Raw genomic sequence first — 16,641 nt, forward strand, 5'->3', positions numbered from 1 at the left:
ACTCCTGTACAGTATCTCAGTATAACACAATAATCGTATTGTACGCCTACATCTTACATATGTGTGCATCATGGAAAATTTCTTATCGACCATGTCAGTATAGCCAGATTTCGACCAGACAATCATTAGAATAACGTTGAAACCATATAACAACCAATTGGATGGACAAGGGTGGAAGTTCCTTTTAATTATGTTGTGGTTAGAGAGACCATATCACTTTGGGTCATTGTGGGCACCAGTCTCCAGATAATCTTCCACTCCGAAATCATTGATTTCAGGTGTGTTAGTCTAAGTAGTTCAATAGAAGAAAACAAGACTATAACACCCAGGATGCATTAGGCTGTCATATAAAAATACAGCACTGGAAATGTCCGTAATGACCTGGAGAGAACTGAGATATAACATAGAATTATAGATGCGAAACACAGTTGCGGTGATGTTTTTCATCCAGGGGTTCTGAGTGACTTCAAATAGACGAGAGCGAAGCTCGAGTTGTTTGAGGTCTATCAGAGCCCGAGGTGAAAAACATCCCTGTAATTCACCGTTACCCATCTGTAATTTTGTTATGTATTGCCCCCAAAGTCATCTGCCCCTGCCTTCAACTACTGTGCAGGGGCAGATGATAATGGGAGACCTATAGATAACATGGCCTCTCCTCCCTGACACAAATGTGAAAAATAAATATCTTGCATGCTATTCTTAACCAAAACCCATGACCTTCACTGCCTTCCTTCCCCCTCCTGCAGCTGTGCTTTCTGCTTTCAGTCAAAGCAGACAAGCAGCGCTGCGCGGACAGGCTCTTGGAGTGCCCGGTCACCTGACGGGAACGCCTTTATGACATGACAACAGTGGGTAACCAGTTTTTTTACCAGCTGTTGTGTCCTAGCAAGGAGTTATGACTTTCAGAATCTGAAATAAACGATAGAGGCTCTCAATGGGAGCCATACATATAATATATATATTATGGTTTACCTTACATCAGCTCAGTTTCCAGTGTATCTGGAGCAAAAAGCAACACTCTCACAGGCTATTATTTCCTTGATGCAGCATTTATTAGAGCCTCCCTGGGCTTCACAACATGCTTTCGACAATGCGGTATAAGCGCCATCATTTGGTAGCAAGATTGGTGATAGGAAAATTGCCCAAACTTCTGATTCAAGTATCCAGTGGCCTGTAAACGAAAACTGAATGATTCACGCCAAGCAATGTTGTCATTGCACCTAAACGAATGAACCCTAGATTTCACCTGTATGTTGAAGTCAGTCTGTGATTCCTCCAGTCTCCTGTCAATCATCTGCAAAGAGCCCTTGAACCTCCCTCAGTGAGCACTTCTGCATCTCTTGTATCACATGGCAGTCTTGTGTGCTTCTTCTAACTGCCCCACTTATCTCCTTGAGGGGCTTGAGTGTTGCCACAGACTCCTCATGATTCACAGCCCATCCTGCATAAGCCTCTATGGCAGCTTGTGTAACCTTGAGTTATGAGGCTTTGCACCCTCTGTGGTTTTGACCACTCTCTTCTGCCGGTCCCACTACAGCTGTGGGCAGTGTTCGCTTGGGCTCCCCCGAGTGCGGAAGGCTGTTGGATTCCCCTAGAGGAGGAGGCTGCTTTCATTTGCAAATATCCTTCATTGTCCCTTACTTCCCTCTCGAAGAGCGGATGAGATCTGTTTCTCTCTTGGCCTCTTTCCCGCAGTTGTGCAAGCAGCACGTGGTGTAGTGCACCGCAGTTGTTCCCTCTGAATAATCCATTCACTACCTCGCATGTCTGAGAACGGCAATGCAGGTGACTAAGGCGGAAGAATGTTTTGGAGCTCGCGCTCGCCCACACAGACTGTATAGATCTGAGGAACAATGCACTGGTAAGCTGAAGAACAATGGTGACCTATCGCGAGAGGTCAAAAGCACTGGAGAGTTCTCCATATACAGGCCTACAAGTGGGCTACTCTGACACTGCCTAAGAGCACATTGTGTTTGAGGAAGCGAGAGTACATATGGGTCAAAGTTACAAAGCTGATATACCACAATTACAAACACATTTTCTCATAGACACAGAATGAGAAAAAACCCTGCGATACCTCAGGCCCTTAGTGCTTTGCAACATCTTAGGTGACCTGCTCTTTTCTTTGCTGTGCCATGTTTGGCTGGAAGTACTTTGCCAGGTGCTAGGTATCCCACTGTGCTTTTCCATGTTATCCACATCTTGGGTAGCTTGTGACCTTTTATGCCTTGGAGGATTTATAGGGCCTTTTCATGCCTTGTGTGGCTTACAGTCCTTTGTTAAGCTTGTTGGCTCTGTAGCAACTATGCATTTGAAAGCGGTGGTTAATTTTTTTTTTTTTTTAAAGATCCTCGTCAGGAGGCAACTTATCCCACCCCATTTCCCCGGTTTGCCCCGCCTAAAACTGAACCAACTACTAACCATGAAAGTGGGGCTAGGATGTGGCGTAATGTCCAGAGCTGCCCACTTCAGCGTTGGGAACCAGGTTCGAGTCTCTGCGTCGGCTCAACATCCTGTGATTCTGGGCAAGTCACTTAATTATTAAAACCAGCTTTTTTTATGAGCACCAATTAAGGAAACATTCACATTCATGTATGGTAGGCACATGGAGATTGAATGCCGGTGCTGAGCACCGTAAACCACCGGGTCAAATTAAGCACTGCTTTAATGTTGCTTCAAAACTAGGAGAGCGGAAGAAGAGTTGAAGAGTGATTAATAGAGGTACTAAGAACTCAAGAGCAGGAAAGAGGAACCGCCATATATTTAGTGGCCTGAGTGCTTTGCATCATCTTTGGTAGCCTCTGGGGCTTTGTCATGAGGTGGTTGTAGGTGGGTTGCCATGACTTGGCCAGCCTGCAGAACGGAACCAAAACTTAGACGGCCTGTGATGCTTTCCAGTGTCTTATTTATTTTGAAATGCTTTGCCATGTGTTTGGACGCTTGGTGAGCTTTTAGGTGTTTCTGGTTGGTTTGTGATTTATTTGGCTAGCCATGGTGCTTAGCAAAGCAGTATAGGCCATTTATGACTTTTACCATATGTTAGCTGGCTGAAAATGCTTTGCTCCATCTTGTGTTGTCCTGGGCTTTCTTTTAGGGTACTTCATTGCCTTTGTGCTGCTTATGTGGCCTCTGGTGCTCACCTTGGGTGCGCGTACAAGTCCCGAATGCAACAATAACGAATGTTAGTCAGGAAAGGGAGAGAGAAATTGAGGACTGTAGGCTACCGTCACCCTAACTGAGTCTGTACGCAGTAAGGCTGTAGGATACCTTTAAGTGTATTGGATTCAAAGTATAGGTCGTGGCAGAATGTGATACCTACAAAAATAGTGTTTCAAAAGAAAAAGGACCCTTATGTACTCTAGTAGTGACTGCTTCCTCATCTGGTCAGATCCTGGTCCCTAAAAACATATTGGCTTAACCATGTTCCAGGCAGTGCTATTATGATAGTCTGCCTGGATCTTCTAGGGAATAAAAAGGCCTGAAAGAAAAAAAAATAGGCCTCTTTTAAAAGTGGGTATTTTTGGTATGGATAAAAACAATTTATATTGGGCAACATCGGAGTATAATTGCTCCACACCTTTTTTTAAGTCCACCTGTTTTAGCCCTCGTTAGAGTAAGGTCCATAATGGTGCTGAGCTTTTATCAGAACAATGAATGTGTCCCAGGATTACATGCCCTATTGATGTCTGTCAGTCATCCTAACTCAGTCAGTTTCCACATATGACATAAAACATTCAAAGGGGCTACTCGTCCTAGTGCTGAATTTGCCACTCCGGATTCCCTATTTGGGATCTTTCTACTCCAACATAAGAGGGGGGGTGTCATGCCCCTGTAGTCACGCAGTCGTCAAGGCTGTGCTGTTGCCTTTCAACTCCTAAATGTACCCCAACTTTTCCTGGCTGATCCCCCTTGGTTGGCCAGCTTTGCCATGCCTTGAGTATCCTGAAGTCTTTGTTTTCGTAGGTTCTCTTGAGTGCTTTGTGGTGTCTTGGGAGTTCTTTAGCAGTTCAGATCACACATAGCAAAGCGCTGAAGTGGACATCAGTAATTTACATTCTTAGGTGTCTTGAGTTGTTCCTGAGAAACCTACGCGGGTGGAGAGTTCCTAAGTTTAATGAACCCTTAGTGACACTACCTTCCCGTTAGTTCTAGTCCATCTGGAAATATTCTCTTCAAGTTTTCAAGGAAACGGAGTGTTACAGGATTCCTGAAGAATACAATTAGTCCAGACCTTCTTGGCTCACCTTTGATCTGATTGATTGAAACTCCACGGAAGAGTAGAGAAAACCATAGCTTGTGAAATGTAATCCAGAAAGAATAACCCCTCTTCACTGCTTGCATTGGTATTGATTACAAGGTATTTCAGGCTGCACACAAGATTTCCTATAATCATGAGTAAGATTAGGGTGATTGTGGTATCTCTGGACCCCTGGATCCTGAGAGAGGATAGAGTTTGTTGAACAGCAAGAGAAAATGCTTGGTGAATGAATCCGGCGATGCATCCCCTTTGTCCACAACGGGACTAGCAAATGAACTTTCATTTTTGTATTCTGAATTTGTACCCCATTTTGTGCAATGGTCGGATTGAAGAAGCCGACTATCAGACACTTGAAAAGCAATTTCTTCATTCGGTTTGTCCCGGGAGTTCATCTCCTGACACCTAGATGTGAAGTCTCAAATTATGAAGTTTCTGTGGTAACCAACTTCTGGCAAAACCCCAGTCGCCAATTAGAAAATGAAGCACTCTGCCGAACAAGCTGTTGGCGGTGATACTCTGTCAGCATGGCACCCTTTTTGTTAGGTCCTCATCCACTCGTCCTTAGTACAACAATGATGTGTGATCAGAGAAGCAAGGAGGAACCAGATGTTGGTCCCCATTGACTGGGCTTGTCAGTCTACACTGGTTTCCTCGTGTACTTCCCACAAGCAGAATAGACCTAGAACAAGATGGAACTGTCATGACCCCTGCTACATTGACATGCAGTGTTGGCTCCCTGAAAGACCTCAACTCCTCCCTACTAGTTCTCTGCATGTGCTCCCCATACCTGAATGGATGCTTCCACATCTGCTCCTCTCTGGAGTGAGGCCCTCAGGCGGGATGCCTTGAAACACACCTTCTTGATGCAGTAGTGTAAGCACATCACTGCCATGACCAGTGTGCGTTAGATCTTGTCACATCTGACGACTTGACACCGTTCTACCACCATCCAGTAATTCCTGATGAGTGTGGGTGCAGTCATGTGTGCTGGAACAGAAATGCAGGATGTCACCAGGCCTGGGACGTGTGCTCACCAAAGTTTCAGGCTTCTTCTGAGCTCCTGAATCTGGCTGAAATCTGCTCTGGGATGGGAAGATGGCCAGGCTTGTATCCAATCCCTTTAAATTCACTAGAGTGGACACGAACACTTCCGGTTGATGTAGAAACGTTAAAGTTTACTGCTCTTCCTGTTGTGTGCTTTCTCCTCTAAAAGGAGCCATACACTTAAAAAAACGGTTTTATTATTATTGTAACCGTACATTTACTGTTTAAACTAGTATTCGAGATGCCTGTGGACTTGTAGTTAGTTTTGTTTTTAATGTTTTGAAAGCATTTCATGATGGTTTTTGCCTCCTTTTAAATGGCTCGCTGTCATCACCAACTTTTTTTGTGAAGACTCCTGATACCCACTTGGTGCTGAATGGAACCGCTGTGAATTAAACGCGTTGTCTTCCTTCTACTAATCGCAGACCTATCTTGAGTAGTCTTCACTTGGAAGGCGTTGGTGATCGCTTGGGAAGAAATGCAGTGAAGAGGGAGCTGCTGTCAGCAGGCAGGCCCAGGTTTTGGAGAGAGATGCCATATTCAATGCGGGGTTCAAATAATGCGGGTGGGTTTCACTGGGTCTGGGCGTGAGCCTCTGACAGTCTGGGGCTGTATTTGAATATACTTGGACTGCTTACCTTGGAATTCTTCTGCATAAGATATCACGGTGCCAGACCGGTTTTGTAGTAAGCGGAGTACTTCATGTGGCAGAAATGAGACCTATGAATGAGGAACAGTGTGCCTGAAGGGGAACCTTCCTCGTGATTGCAGCACTAACGGAAGACCGTGTGCTGCTTTCGCAGTCCCTACCTCTCTGATGTGATTTCTTCCCAAGCCGGTAGTACATTTTTGCATCCTTTCGCCCACTCCTTTGATCTTGCTGGGTTAAGTGGTAAATTGAATCACTGCATTTTGAACACTCCTTTGGTTTAACAGCGAGCACTGTCCTTGCGGTGTGTGTGGGTTGTGGCCTGTTGAGAATACGTAGGGCTTAATGGCTGTTGCCGCTGTAGTATTGCTTGCTTCCGCGACTACAGAGAAGTTGAACCTATTGGGAGCGAGGCCTTGGTGTGGGGAATTACCTTGCAATGGAGAAAGTGAACAGATTTTGTCGGCATCAAGCCCAAGGTGTGGTTGATTTTAATTTCACTCTTGAATTTAGGGCTTGGGTCAAGTGCAACCCTACTACTCACATGGCGCCACCGTGTGTCATACGATATAGGCTCCTTTCACATGGTCATCCGGTGAGGAGCCCACATCACACGGCGGCAGACATTGCGAGTTGAAAATCCCTTTTCCAACTGGCATCGTGTGTAAGGCTAAGCTCAGCTGATGCCCTTTCGGGCTTTGATGCCTCCCCAGGATATCAGCCCCACCCTTGGAAGGCTAAGTTTGTATTTTAGGTGGGGTTACAGTGGCTCACGAGCTGGGACCTGCCCAAAGTCCCTCTCCTACCTAAATGGCCACACCCCCTCAGAAGCATTTTCATGGCTAGGGAGGCGGTGGGTTCAAGGCCTGTCCCCTCTCCAGGTCACCTTACCTCCTCTGTTTTATTTGGACGTTAGCAGGCCTGCAGTGGCTTGACAATAAAACGGTTTAGGCCGAAATAAAGTATTAAGAGGAAAAAAAATTTAAAAAGTGAAAAACCTGAAATCCGACCAGAAGAATGCCTTTCATTTTGGTAAGGGCCAAAATGCGATCACAGTACATGTTGCATGATTCTCATCGTAACACGTTATAAAAAACACAACTGAGTTGCCTCCGTCATGGAAGAGCATTGTGTGTCCTCTATTGTAGCAATGGCCTTAAATTATGAATTCCTTGCAAGTCAAGAAGGGACGCCAAGACATTGTGTATCTCGGTCATGATTTGTTTGGGCAGTCCAGAGGCACAACCTGCTCCAGCGCCTGTGCGGAAGTAGACCATGGGATTTTGCTAAAGTGACTAAAATATTGGCCTCAAGTTTTAAGTGGCGTGGGTGCTTTTTATCCTGCCAATTCTGCAGCCAGTGAATCCAGAATTGTTATGTTATAGCTTAGTTTTGGCACACATATGCCAAGGAGGTTTCTCAGAGCTAATTAGGTTTACATTTTTTTTTAACAGCCAAGAAGACCATGAGGGAGGGAAAAGTGCAAAAAGTGAGCAAAATCAAATTCAGACACCACATATACCTAGCCTGGCCCATCGAAACATAACCTGGACAATCTGGAGGGCAGATGAGGACCTGAAGGTGGAAGGACACCTGAGTCCATGTGGACTCCCAGATTGCGGACTCTGTCCACGATATAGGGCAGGGTTCCAATTTGAGTGGACAGTAGCTGTCCAGTCAGAGGGACTCAACGGCCCCAAACACTATCGCTTCCTTTTGTTGTGTTTTTTTTTGGGGTCAAATTTTAATGATTCATTCAAGTTTGTGTACCTCCTAGATTAATCATTCTCCCCTTTGGTATTTACCGTTTGTGTGCCCATCTGATATAGTTGTCAGGCTGCACAATCATTAAATCTGCTGGGTGCCCAGACACCATTACAAACTGTATGGGACATCTCTACTGCTGGATGAGGACTTAATGCTGCCTCAGTTGCTCCAAAAAAAGATTCTGCCACATGGAAGTACTGAAAGCAAAGCTGTTTCCTGGCCCACGTTCTTGGGGGCGGATCCAGCACTGCACTAACTAAACAAACTGGGCGCTTTGTGACACTATGGCGGCTGCTCCATTAGGGCGTAGGAGCGCCGCCACACTGCTTTCTCGCAGCGCAAGAAGCAGAAAAATTCCTATCACTTCCACAAACCAACCATTGAGTGCATCAGAGGGTCTTTGGCAGTTTAATATAAGCTGAGCTTCCCAAATTGCTCATGAAGTGGCTTGGAGTGCCAAAATAACATCTTAACTGCCCCTGCAAAAAGCAAGATCAGATGAAACTTTGCGCTATGGTGAATTTAGCTTTGATTGCAGGGCCCTCTACACCACGTCTCGGGTCCTATGGAACAGGGGACCAAGCTACCTGCACAAACTGGCAAACTAAAGTTCTTGGCATAAAAGCACGGTCCGTCCCTTAGAGGTAGAGATTGCTTGAAAGCCTCCCAGAACCCGGTGCCCTGACAGCACAGCCACACCACCTGCTCTTTGCAAGACTCTTTAGTAATCCTCCAAGTGCCGGCTGGGATCATGAGATGCAGTGACTGAGCAACTTAAGATAGGTTTCTTCCTACTTACACTGACCAGACTAAGTGCCCTCTTCCTAGGGTGCACAGTCTGTTCTCCCTGACCTTTATCACCTGCCTGCTGCTCTCCTTGTATCTCCCAACTTGAGGCAGGATCTGGGTTTCTGACACAGAAGGGGCACTAGCTTAACTAATAATCATAGTGGTATGCCTCTTCGCCCCAAAACAAATGTCTTCCATCTGCATGGTATAAAGTGAAATTCTCGCCGGGGCTTTGCAAACCCTTACCAGTACACTAGCCCATTGTACAAACATAAATGTAATATGTTCTGAAGTTGTCACACAGCAATATGTTTGTAGCCATTCCAGCACCTAAGATAAATCCAGGACATGGTTAAAAGCTGGCATGTAGGAGGAGGTATTCCAAATAAGGTACTCGGCAGTGCAGCTAAAAAGCGTTCAGCCCCGTTGAAAGTGGTTGGTGTGCCAGCGAAAATAGACACCGACTGATCCAGGCTCTATCGTCCACTTCACTGAATAAACCTTACTGTGCTCTGTGGGTTTTGGAAGGTCTGTGGGTGACTCAGTGAAGCCTTGGCATGCAAGAGCTGGAAGGTTTGTGAGGGGAGATGGCCTGTGAGAGCTGAGGTGTGTGAGGAGAAGCCGGGCCTGTGTGAGCCTGCGTGGGTGTGAGGGAAGGCTGAATTTGTTGTGTGTGAGGAAAGACCGAGTCTACAGCGATCTTCTGAGTCACGGCAATGGTGTTTTTTTTACAAAATTTTTACAGTTCCTCTGCGTTTTGAGGTGTGACTGTCGTGTTGGAGCCAGTTGGGCGACGTATGGGGTCTTAATATGAGACTAGGGTAACTTTTCTTTTGGAAACTTTAGATATCGTTTTATGTGCCTCTTCTCTACAGGTGCTGTACCATCTATTCGAGGAATTTGCCAATTTTGACCAAGTGACCTTCACAGACATCCTCCTTGGGTTTCTGAGCTTCTTCGTAGTGGCTCTTGGTGGCGTGTTCGTGGGAGTGGTCTATGGGATTGTAGCGGCCTTCACCTCGCGCTTCACCTCTCACATTCGGGTCATCGAGCCGCTCTTCGTCTTTCTCTACAGCTACATGGCGTACCTGTCGGCTGAACTGTTCCACCTGTCCGGCATTATGGCGTGAGTATGTCTCTAGTGGAACAGAAACTCCTACAGGACCTGTGTGATGTGCTTCTTATCTGTAGTAGCCCTTCCCTTCAGCTTTGCCTTTGAATACAGATACCCAAGCACTTTGTACGTGTCCAGGGCAAAGTGTTGCTCACTCAGGTTGATTTGCTTGCATGCAAATATTTCAATCTTTAATACTATGGTACTTCATTAAGCGACTATTTCTTCACATATCCAAGTGGTGGTGTTATCGGAGAGCAGTAGCTGCTTCTGAAGGAGATGGGAATGTTTTATGTAAGGTCTACGTTCAATAAAGACTACTCTATATATTGATCAGAGTAGGCCTGAGCAATCAAACGACAAGGCGATGCCTTTCCAACCAAATGAAAGCACAGGTGATGGAAGGAAGGAAAAGCAGCTGAGCAGGGGAACACACCGCTAGAGGCATATCTGCAGCAGCGGGGCAGAGAGAAAATAAAAAGAACTGCACCGGGTTCCAATCAGTGGGAGTTGTTTGGGAACTTAGGAATACTTGGATATAGAAACTAAGGAAACAAGAATTCTAAATCCTAGGATATTTCTGAAAGAACCAGAATGTATCCTGACAAAATCAAAGTTACCAGTGTAGACCAGCAAAAGTGAGGTTTTTCACATTCCATCTGATATTTGTATAATCCAGGTATTTGTATGGCGGATGGCCTCGTTGTGACCTTTTGTGGCCGCTTTGTGATGTAGTGTATTGAATTATGGTTGTTGCATGGCTCTGTGCTGTCTACAGTGATGGTTGCTACACGGCTCTGTGGTGCTGGATGAAGGTTGTTGCGTGACACACAAGGACGAGACGTAGAGTGTATAACTGTGGCAGGATGGTCAGATGTTTTCCCGAGCCTTTCTTTGGGTTTAGTTGAATGTGGTTAAGTCACCCAGCGTTAGAATTCGAGCAGGCCTCTGTGGATGGGGATGGCGTCAGAAAGGATGTTTCTATCGAATTTGAGCATGACTTAAGGGAAATAGACATTTGTGAAAGATCATTCCTTCTAAACTGAGAACGCATTGAATGGTAGGGAGGCCAGGCAAGGACCCTTGCGCTTCTTTACAGGACCGGTTGTGGGGTAGGTGGCTGAAGGGAGCAGGAAGGTAACATGGAATCTCTCAAAGAGAGCAGGGAAGCCTAAGCCAGGCCCTAGGCTAGGCCCTACCTCACGGTAAGTGGTTACAATGAATTGGGTTACTCTGTGCAGTACTGCTGGGTGAATCCTGGAGGACCAGAACTCCTGCTCTTCCTCATCGCCTTGCATTTGCGATCATCCCTTGTGGAGGGTGTCAGTAGCTACACGCCTAAAAGGGCACAGAGGGTGCCTGTGCTCCAAAAAGATCACGCAAATGTTAAGCTACTCGTTGGACTTTGGCAGGGAAAGCTATATTTGAGGTAGAGCTGTGTCTATTCCAGCTGTTTCTGATCAAATGTGAAAAGTTAATCTAGTCCTTGTCTGCCTTCTTTATTTTTATGCTTATAGTGTTAATCCTTGTCCTAATTGCAGGATAACAAGTGCCCAAATGCATAGAAATACTGGGGTAGATGTACAAGTTTTACTTTACATATAAAAACCAAAGATGTCTGAATCGTGGTGACTAATTGAAAGTCTCTTGAACGTTAACCCATCCGAATCTGGGGTAGCCAGCCTTTCTCCGTAAAATATCACCTGTTGACATTGGATGTACAGTCATACTTGGTGAAAGCTGTGCATTGGTGATATTAGATTGCATGGTCTTTCCATTTCATGAAGTCTTATCGTAGGTGATTGTGCTGCACCTTATGCCTCTGCCCTGAAAGGCTGAAACTTCTTTGCCAGTGGTTTCTTGCTTCACCGACTCTTCCTCTTCCCCACATGCAGGCTCATCGCCTCTGGCGTCGTAATGAGGCCTTATGTGGAGGCCAACATTTCACACAAGTCGCACACAACCATCAAGTACTTCCTCAAGATGTGGAGCAGCGTCAGCGAGACCCTCATCTTCATATTCCTCGGGGTGTCGACTGTGGCGGGACCACACGAGTGGAACTGGACTTTCGTGATGAGCACTCTACTCTTTTGCCTCATTGCCAGGGTGCTGGGTAAGTCTGTGCAGAAGGTGGAACAGCAAATACCACCAACGCCGAACACCGCGTTGCCTTTACAATGCGGGCAGAACAACGAATGTGGCCGAACCACGCATTCCATTTACAGCACAAGTCATTACAACAACATGCCTTAGGTAAAATGGAGTTGGACTATAAAATCTAACTCTTTCCCTACTGTTGCGGGGGCAGGAGTTGGAATTTGTAAATTATACTATTCCAAAGTGCAGTGCCCCCCAAGGCAAGTAGTTCTAACGACCTGCGTTCTAAATGGAATGCGTGGGAAAGGAAAGCGTGGTTGTGTCATACAACCTGCATTTTTGTTTGCATTCATCCTGTTACCCGCCCATTGAACTTCCACTTCTCCCTGTTGCAGATGTTTGGTTCCTGCCTGTACATTGTTCCTTGCCCTGTGCGGGCCCGGACTGTCCTAATATTGTGTGCACGCGATGGTTGGTTCCTACCACACTGTGTGCCACGGCCTGCCCTTGTTTATCATGACACTGCTTGCTTCTCTGATGGGCACGCTCCTGGTTCTGCCTGCTTTCTGTGCTTCTCCCACTTGTATGCAGCAGTGTGGCATGTTTGTGCCTGTTGCCCTGACTCTTGCACCTCTGTTTAAGTGCTGTGTTTGGTTGATGACCTCAGTCTCACTTTAGATTTCTGTCTTGTCAGGCGTTCTGGGACTCACAAGTATGATCAACCGGTTCCGTATTGTGAAGCTCACCCCCAAGGACCAGTTCATCATCTCCTACGGTGGGCTTCGAGGAGCCATTGCCTTCTCCCTCGGGTACCTTCTTGATGAGCGTCATTTCCCCAAGAGGAACATGTTCCTCACAGCCATCATCACCGTCATCTTCTTCACCGTGTTTGTGCAGGTAGGTCTCATCATGGCAATGAGGCTAGTTGTAAGCCTGGAGAAATCTGTGGAGGAAGTAGGTTGAACGAATTAGTGCACATTCAGGGTTAATGCAGATATACTCAAGCAGGCGCAGCTCCTCCTCAGGAGTGGAGGAGTGTCACCCTGCCTGCTGCGAGCACAGCAGGCAAACACAAATAGATACAATGGCTTGTCAATGGCATTTTATTTATTTGTCACTGTACCAGCTCATGCTGTGTACATCGCAAGGGTGAGGGCAGGGCTGAATCCTGGTCTACAGTGCGCCTGTCAGATTGGCCGGCTGTCTTGCGACGGGCAGCCCGACATGCAATCTCTAGACCCAGCAATCTAAAGGCTGTGAAACAGCCTGGGGAATTACTAGCACAGAACCCCAGCCTTGTGAGCGCTAGATGAGCCTGCTCCCACCAATCCTGGAGCTGCTTTCACCGCACGAGAGCAGGTCCAGGATTGGTTGGAGTTGTGATCCACGAGCAGGAAGGAAGTCCTTCAATTTCCTGCTCATGGACAGTAGACAGAAGTGCTGCAGCGGTTGTGCGCCAGAATTTATGGTGAGTTGTGCGCCTTCGCGCTTGGGTGACCAACCGTCCGTAGATTTCACGGACCGTCTGTTATTTTGGTGTCACATCTGTTATCTGTCATTTCTGTTACGGACGCCTTGTGTCCATAAGTTTGAGGATTGCAGCAAGCTGTAATGTTCCCCTGCAAGAAGCCCTGGAATTAAACCAGTTCTCACAGTCTGGGCCAGCTCGCATTTCTCTTTTAAACTCTAGAGGCTGCAGCAGCCCCTCCCCGGCCTTGCGCAGGCCATGGACAGGCCCATTGTCATTCTGACTGTGGCTGATTATCGCGTATAGAATGACAGTGGGCCCTTGTGTAGTTAAAGCATGTGGTACGGCTTCCCGTGAATAGGCCTAGGGCACAGCATTCTGCTTGTGTTCAGGAGCTATGCTGGAAGACTATGCTGCATTTTGAAATGTCCGACAGGATTAAAGGCAAAGACTTCTGAGTGCATTGCGTGCCAGCAATTTTCAGTCCATAGCAGAACTGTCTATTCAACTCTGGTGATTAATGTATCTCTTGGAGAGATTTGAGTTTTCACTAATCCTAGTTTTGACTCTTCATAAAGAAGCACAGAGGGATAATGCATCTCTTGCAAAGCACAAAATGTAACTTGCATGTCAAAGAATTCATTTGGGTAATGATGAATATTGTTTAGTAGGGACAACCTGAACGGGGCTACTGTAATTATGCGATTGTGCTGTTTCAAAGTTTTTCGCATGATTGTGGATTTGCGGTATTTGCCACGTAATTCATCCTCGGCTGTTTAATCTGAAGATTATAATTTAAAAATAGTTTCTAGCTCAAATGCTTAAAAAAGAAACTAAAAACAGTGACATTTGTTGCAAAGGTTTAATGGTCACCTTTCTTGTGCATATTGTTATATTTGGGTGTTAAACTTGTACGGAGGTGCAACCTACGCCCAGAAAGTATTCATTGTAAAAATGAGAAAATAATAGAATTATACTATCACAAAATTTGCCACATTACGCTGCATAATGTCCCTTTTCTTGCTAAATAATTTAGTCAACCCTGCAGCATAATTTGGCCCTCCCCTGCTTCATAATTCCAGTGGTCCTGCATATAGTACCTACCAGTATGGATGACATGTGACTCCTCTACACCTTCAGCCCTCCTTGTCTTAAGTAACATTTCCTTTAGATTGAGTTACACGCTTATAAGTCATTGTCTCTGAACAATATGTGTGTGAACTAAAGAGCTCAACACCCTACACTGGGCTGAGTAGCACTATAAAAGAAATGAAATGCACATGAACGAGGGTCTATATAGAGTTGAAAGGCACTATTGCAGGTTGATAGTGAGGGAATCTGTGCAGAAGGAGGTCTTTGGTGAAGGGGTGTAATGAAGGCCTCTGCATTCCCTGCAGGGCAGGGGAAGGGGTAGCCTTCAACTATATAGTGCACTTCTGATCTTTCCAAGTACTGGGGCACTTGAGGCGGACTAGTGACAAAACATTGTGGTTAATTCCTTTTCTTGTGCCTTTGCAGCTATTTCCTCTTTGCATGTGTTCTGCAGTATGCAGCACACAGGTAAGGAGGAAGTAACGAGGAGGAATAAATATATTTCTTCTCATTATACCTACCTCAGATGGGCACACCATTTTGGCATTAACCGTTGTTCACTAGTCTTTGTAAATAAGGGTTTACATTGAGATGCATAGAACGCCCATGCACCACCCATGTAATGCCTACCTGACCGTTCTCTAACTTTGCAGTCAAAGATACCAGAGTAAAGTGGACTACTTGACAGTCTTGTTGTGGTGGTAAAGAGCGTGTGAAAACAAAGGCTGGAAGCTGTCTGTTTTTTTTGTAACACAGAAACAACTTTTAAATACCTGCAAATGTTTCAAAACATATCAGCATTTAGGATACCACAAATGGACACCTTGTTTGTAATTCAGAAGTGTGCTGGAAAAAGTTTTAATAGGTCAAAACAATCAAGACACTTTACTTGGTGAAGTTCAAATGATTCATATTTGCTGAAACCCCATTTCCACACATTATTTGTACACTATATAGTATTAGTAAAACTGCATGTTGGTATTTTGCTGCCATTGCAATAAAAAATGTTCTGTAGGTAAAAGACCGTGCCTGCTTCTGACATACGATAATGCCTCAACAGCGTATATAGTTTCTAGTCTGTAGCACACTTCTGTGCATCAATGAGAATCTGCAGTTTACAGTGCACAGAAATGAAACGGCCCAATCTATATACTATTCCCCATACACTGGTAAAATAAGGAGGGCTGATCTATGGCTAGCCAGTGGATTATATAGTAATAACTCCTATCTAACCACTCTGGCCCACAATAATACCGTAACACTCAGCAGTCTTCAGCCAATTATAACTCATGCAGGCTGGCTAATCACTCCCTTTTCCGGCTTAATGCTCTTAGTCTCACAGAAGACCTGTACGCTTTGGGTCTTATGCATCATTCAGTACTGTACCAGTCCCTAAACCAGTCTTTACCAGCTGAACAGACATGGAACACCTGAAGCGATCTGACACATAAAGCTCACTGCTCGTAGGACTGCACTCTAGTGCAGCACTGCAGGGCCTAATTAGCTACATTCTATGTGTGCTGCTTTGCGTCTCCGAATGGCACACAGATATGGGATGCTAGTAACATAGTCCATAGCAGATCTTCCTGACAGCTGTTCTCACCAAACATGCCTGCTCAGGACCATAAACTGTAAACAAAATATTAGACTGGACAACCCAGTGAATTAACCACATAAGATTATGATCATATGAAATACCGCATAGTTGCTCAAATCTGTGCGCATACCCAAAAAACGTGAAGTGCACGATTGTCTTAACCTACTATAAACTTGTTTTGACTTCTACTTATGTTGGTTGTCTATTTACTTACTGATCTACTAGTGTGTGTGACCTCTTCTGATGTGTCTGTAAAACGTATCTTTTGTCCTGAATTTTGACCTTTTGTCCTGAATTTTGACCTTTTCTGAATTTTGACCTTTTGTCCTGAATTTTGACCTTTTGTCCTGAATTTTGACCTTCTGTCCTGGAATTTTGTCCTGAATTTTGACCCTTTGTCCTGAATTTTTACACTTCCCATCCTGGGTTTGCAACAATGCCAGTTGGCCACCCTACTTTGTGCCATTTTTCATTTAAGCCAGCCTCCACTGTACTGAAGGACTGCTGACTCGACCACCTCAGGCAAAGAGCTCTTGGAGGGATTTGTGTAAGACTGCCCTTGAGGCTTGTCCTGTTATGATGTTTCTGTTGTCGCGGCTTTAAGTGGGGAGGCAGTAATTAAAAATGTTCTTTGAAACTGGTCCCTATCGGGCTCTTCATGTCGTAATTTTACTGGCAAAACACTGATCGATTTCTCAACAATGACTGTAGAAACCCTTAATGTAGTCCATGAGGAAATCCTGTTCACATTTCATAGATTTTACTT

General features: G+C 45.4%; 1 protein-coding gene across 1 annotated transcript in view; it reads left to right on the plus strand.

Annotated features, from left to right (window-relative positions):
* Positions 1–16,641, plus strand: part of SLC9A1 (solute carrier family 9 member A1) — a 300,131-nt gene that overhangs the window by 196,637 nt on the left and 86,853 nt on the right. Inside the window, exons 3-5 of the mRNA XM_085647703.1 lie at positions 9,383–9,633; positions 11,517–11,734; positions 12,413–12,615. Coding sequence (XP_085503829.1) covers positions 9,383–9,633; positions 11,517–11,734; positions 12,413–12,615 — 672 coding nt within the window. The remainder of the gene's footprint in view (positions 1–9,382; positions 9,634–11,516; positions 11,735–12,412; positions 12,616–16,641) is intronic.

Source organism: Triturus cristatus, chromosome 3_2 (genome assembly GCF_964204655.1).
Source record: "Triturus cristatus chromosome 3_2, aTriCri1.1, whole genome shotgun sequence".
Lineage (NCBI taxonomy): Eukaryota > Metazoa > Chordata > Amphibia > Caudata > Salamandridae > Triturus > Triturus cristatus.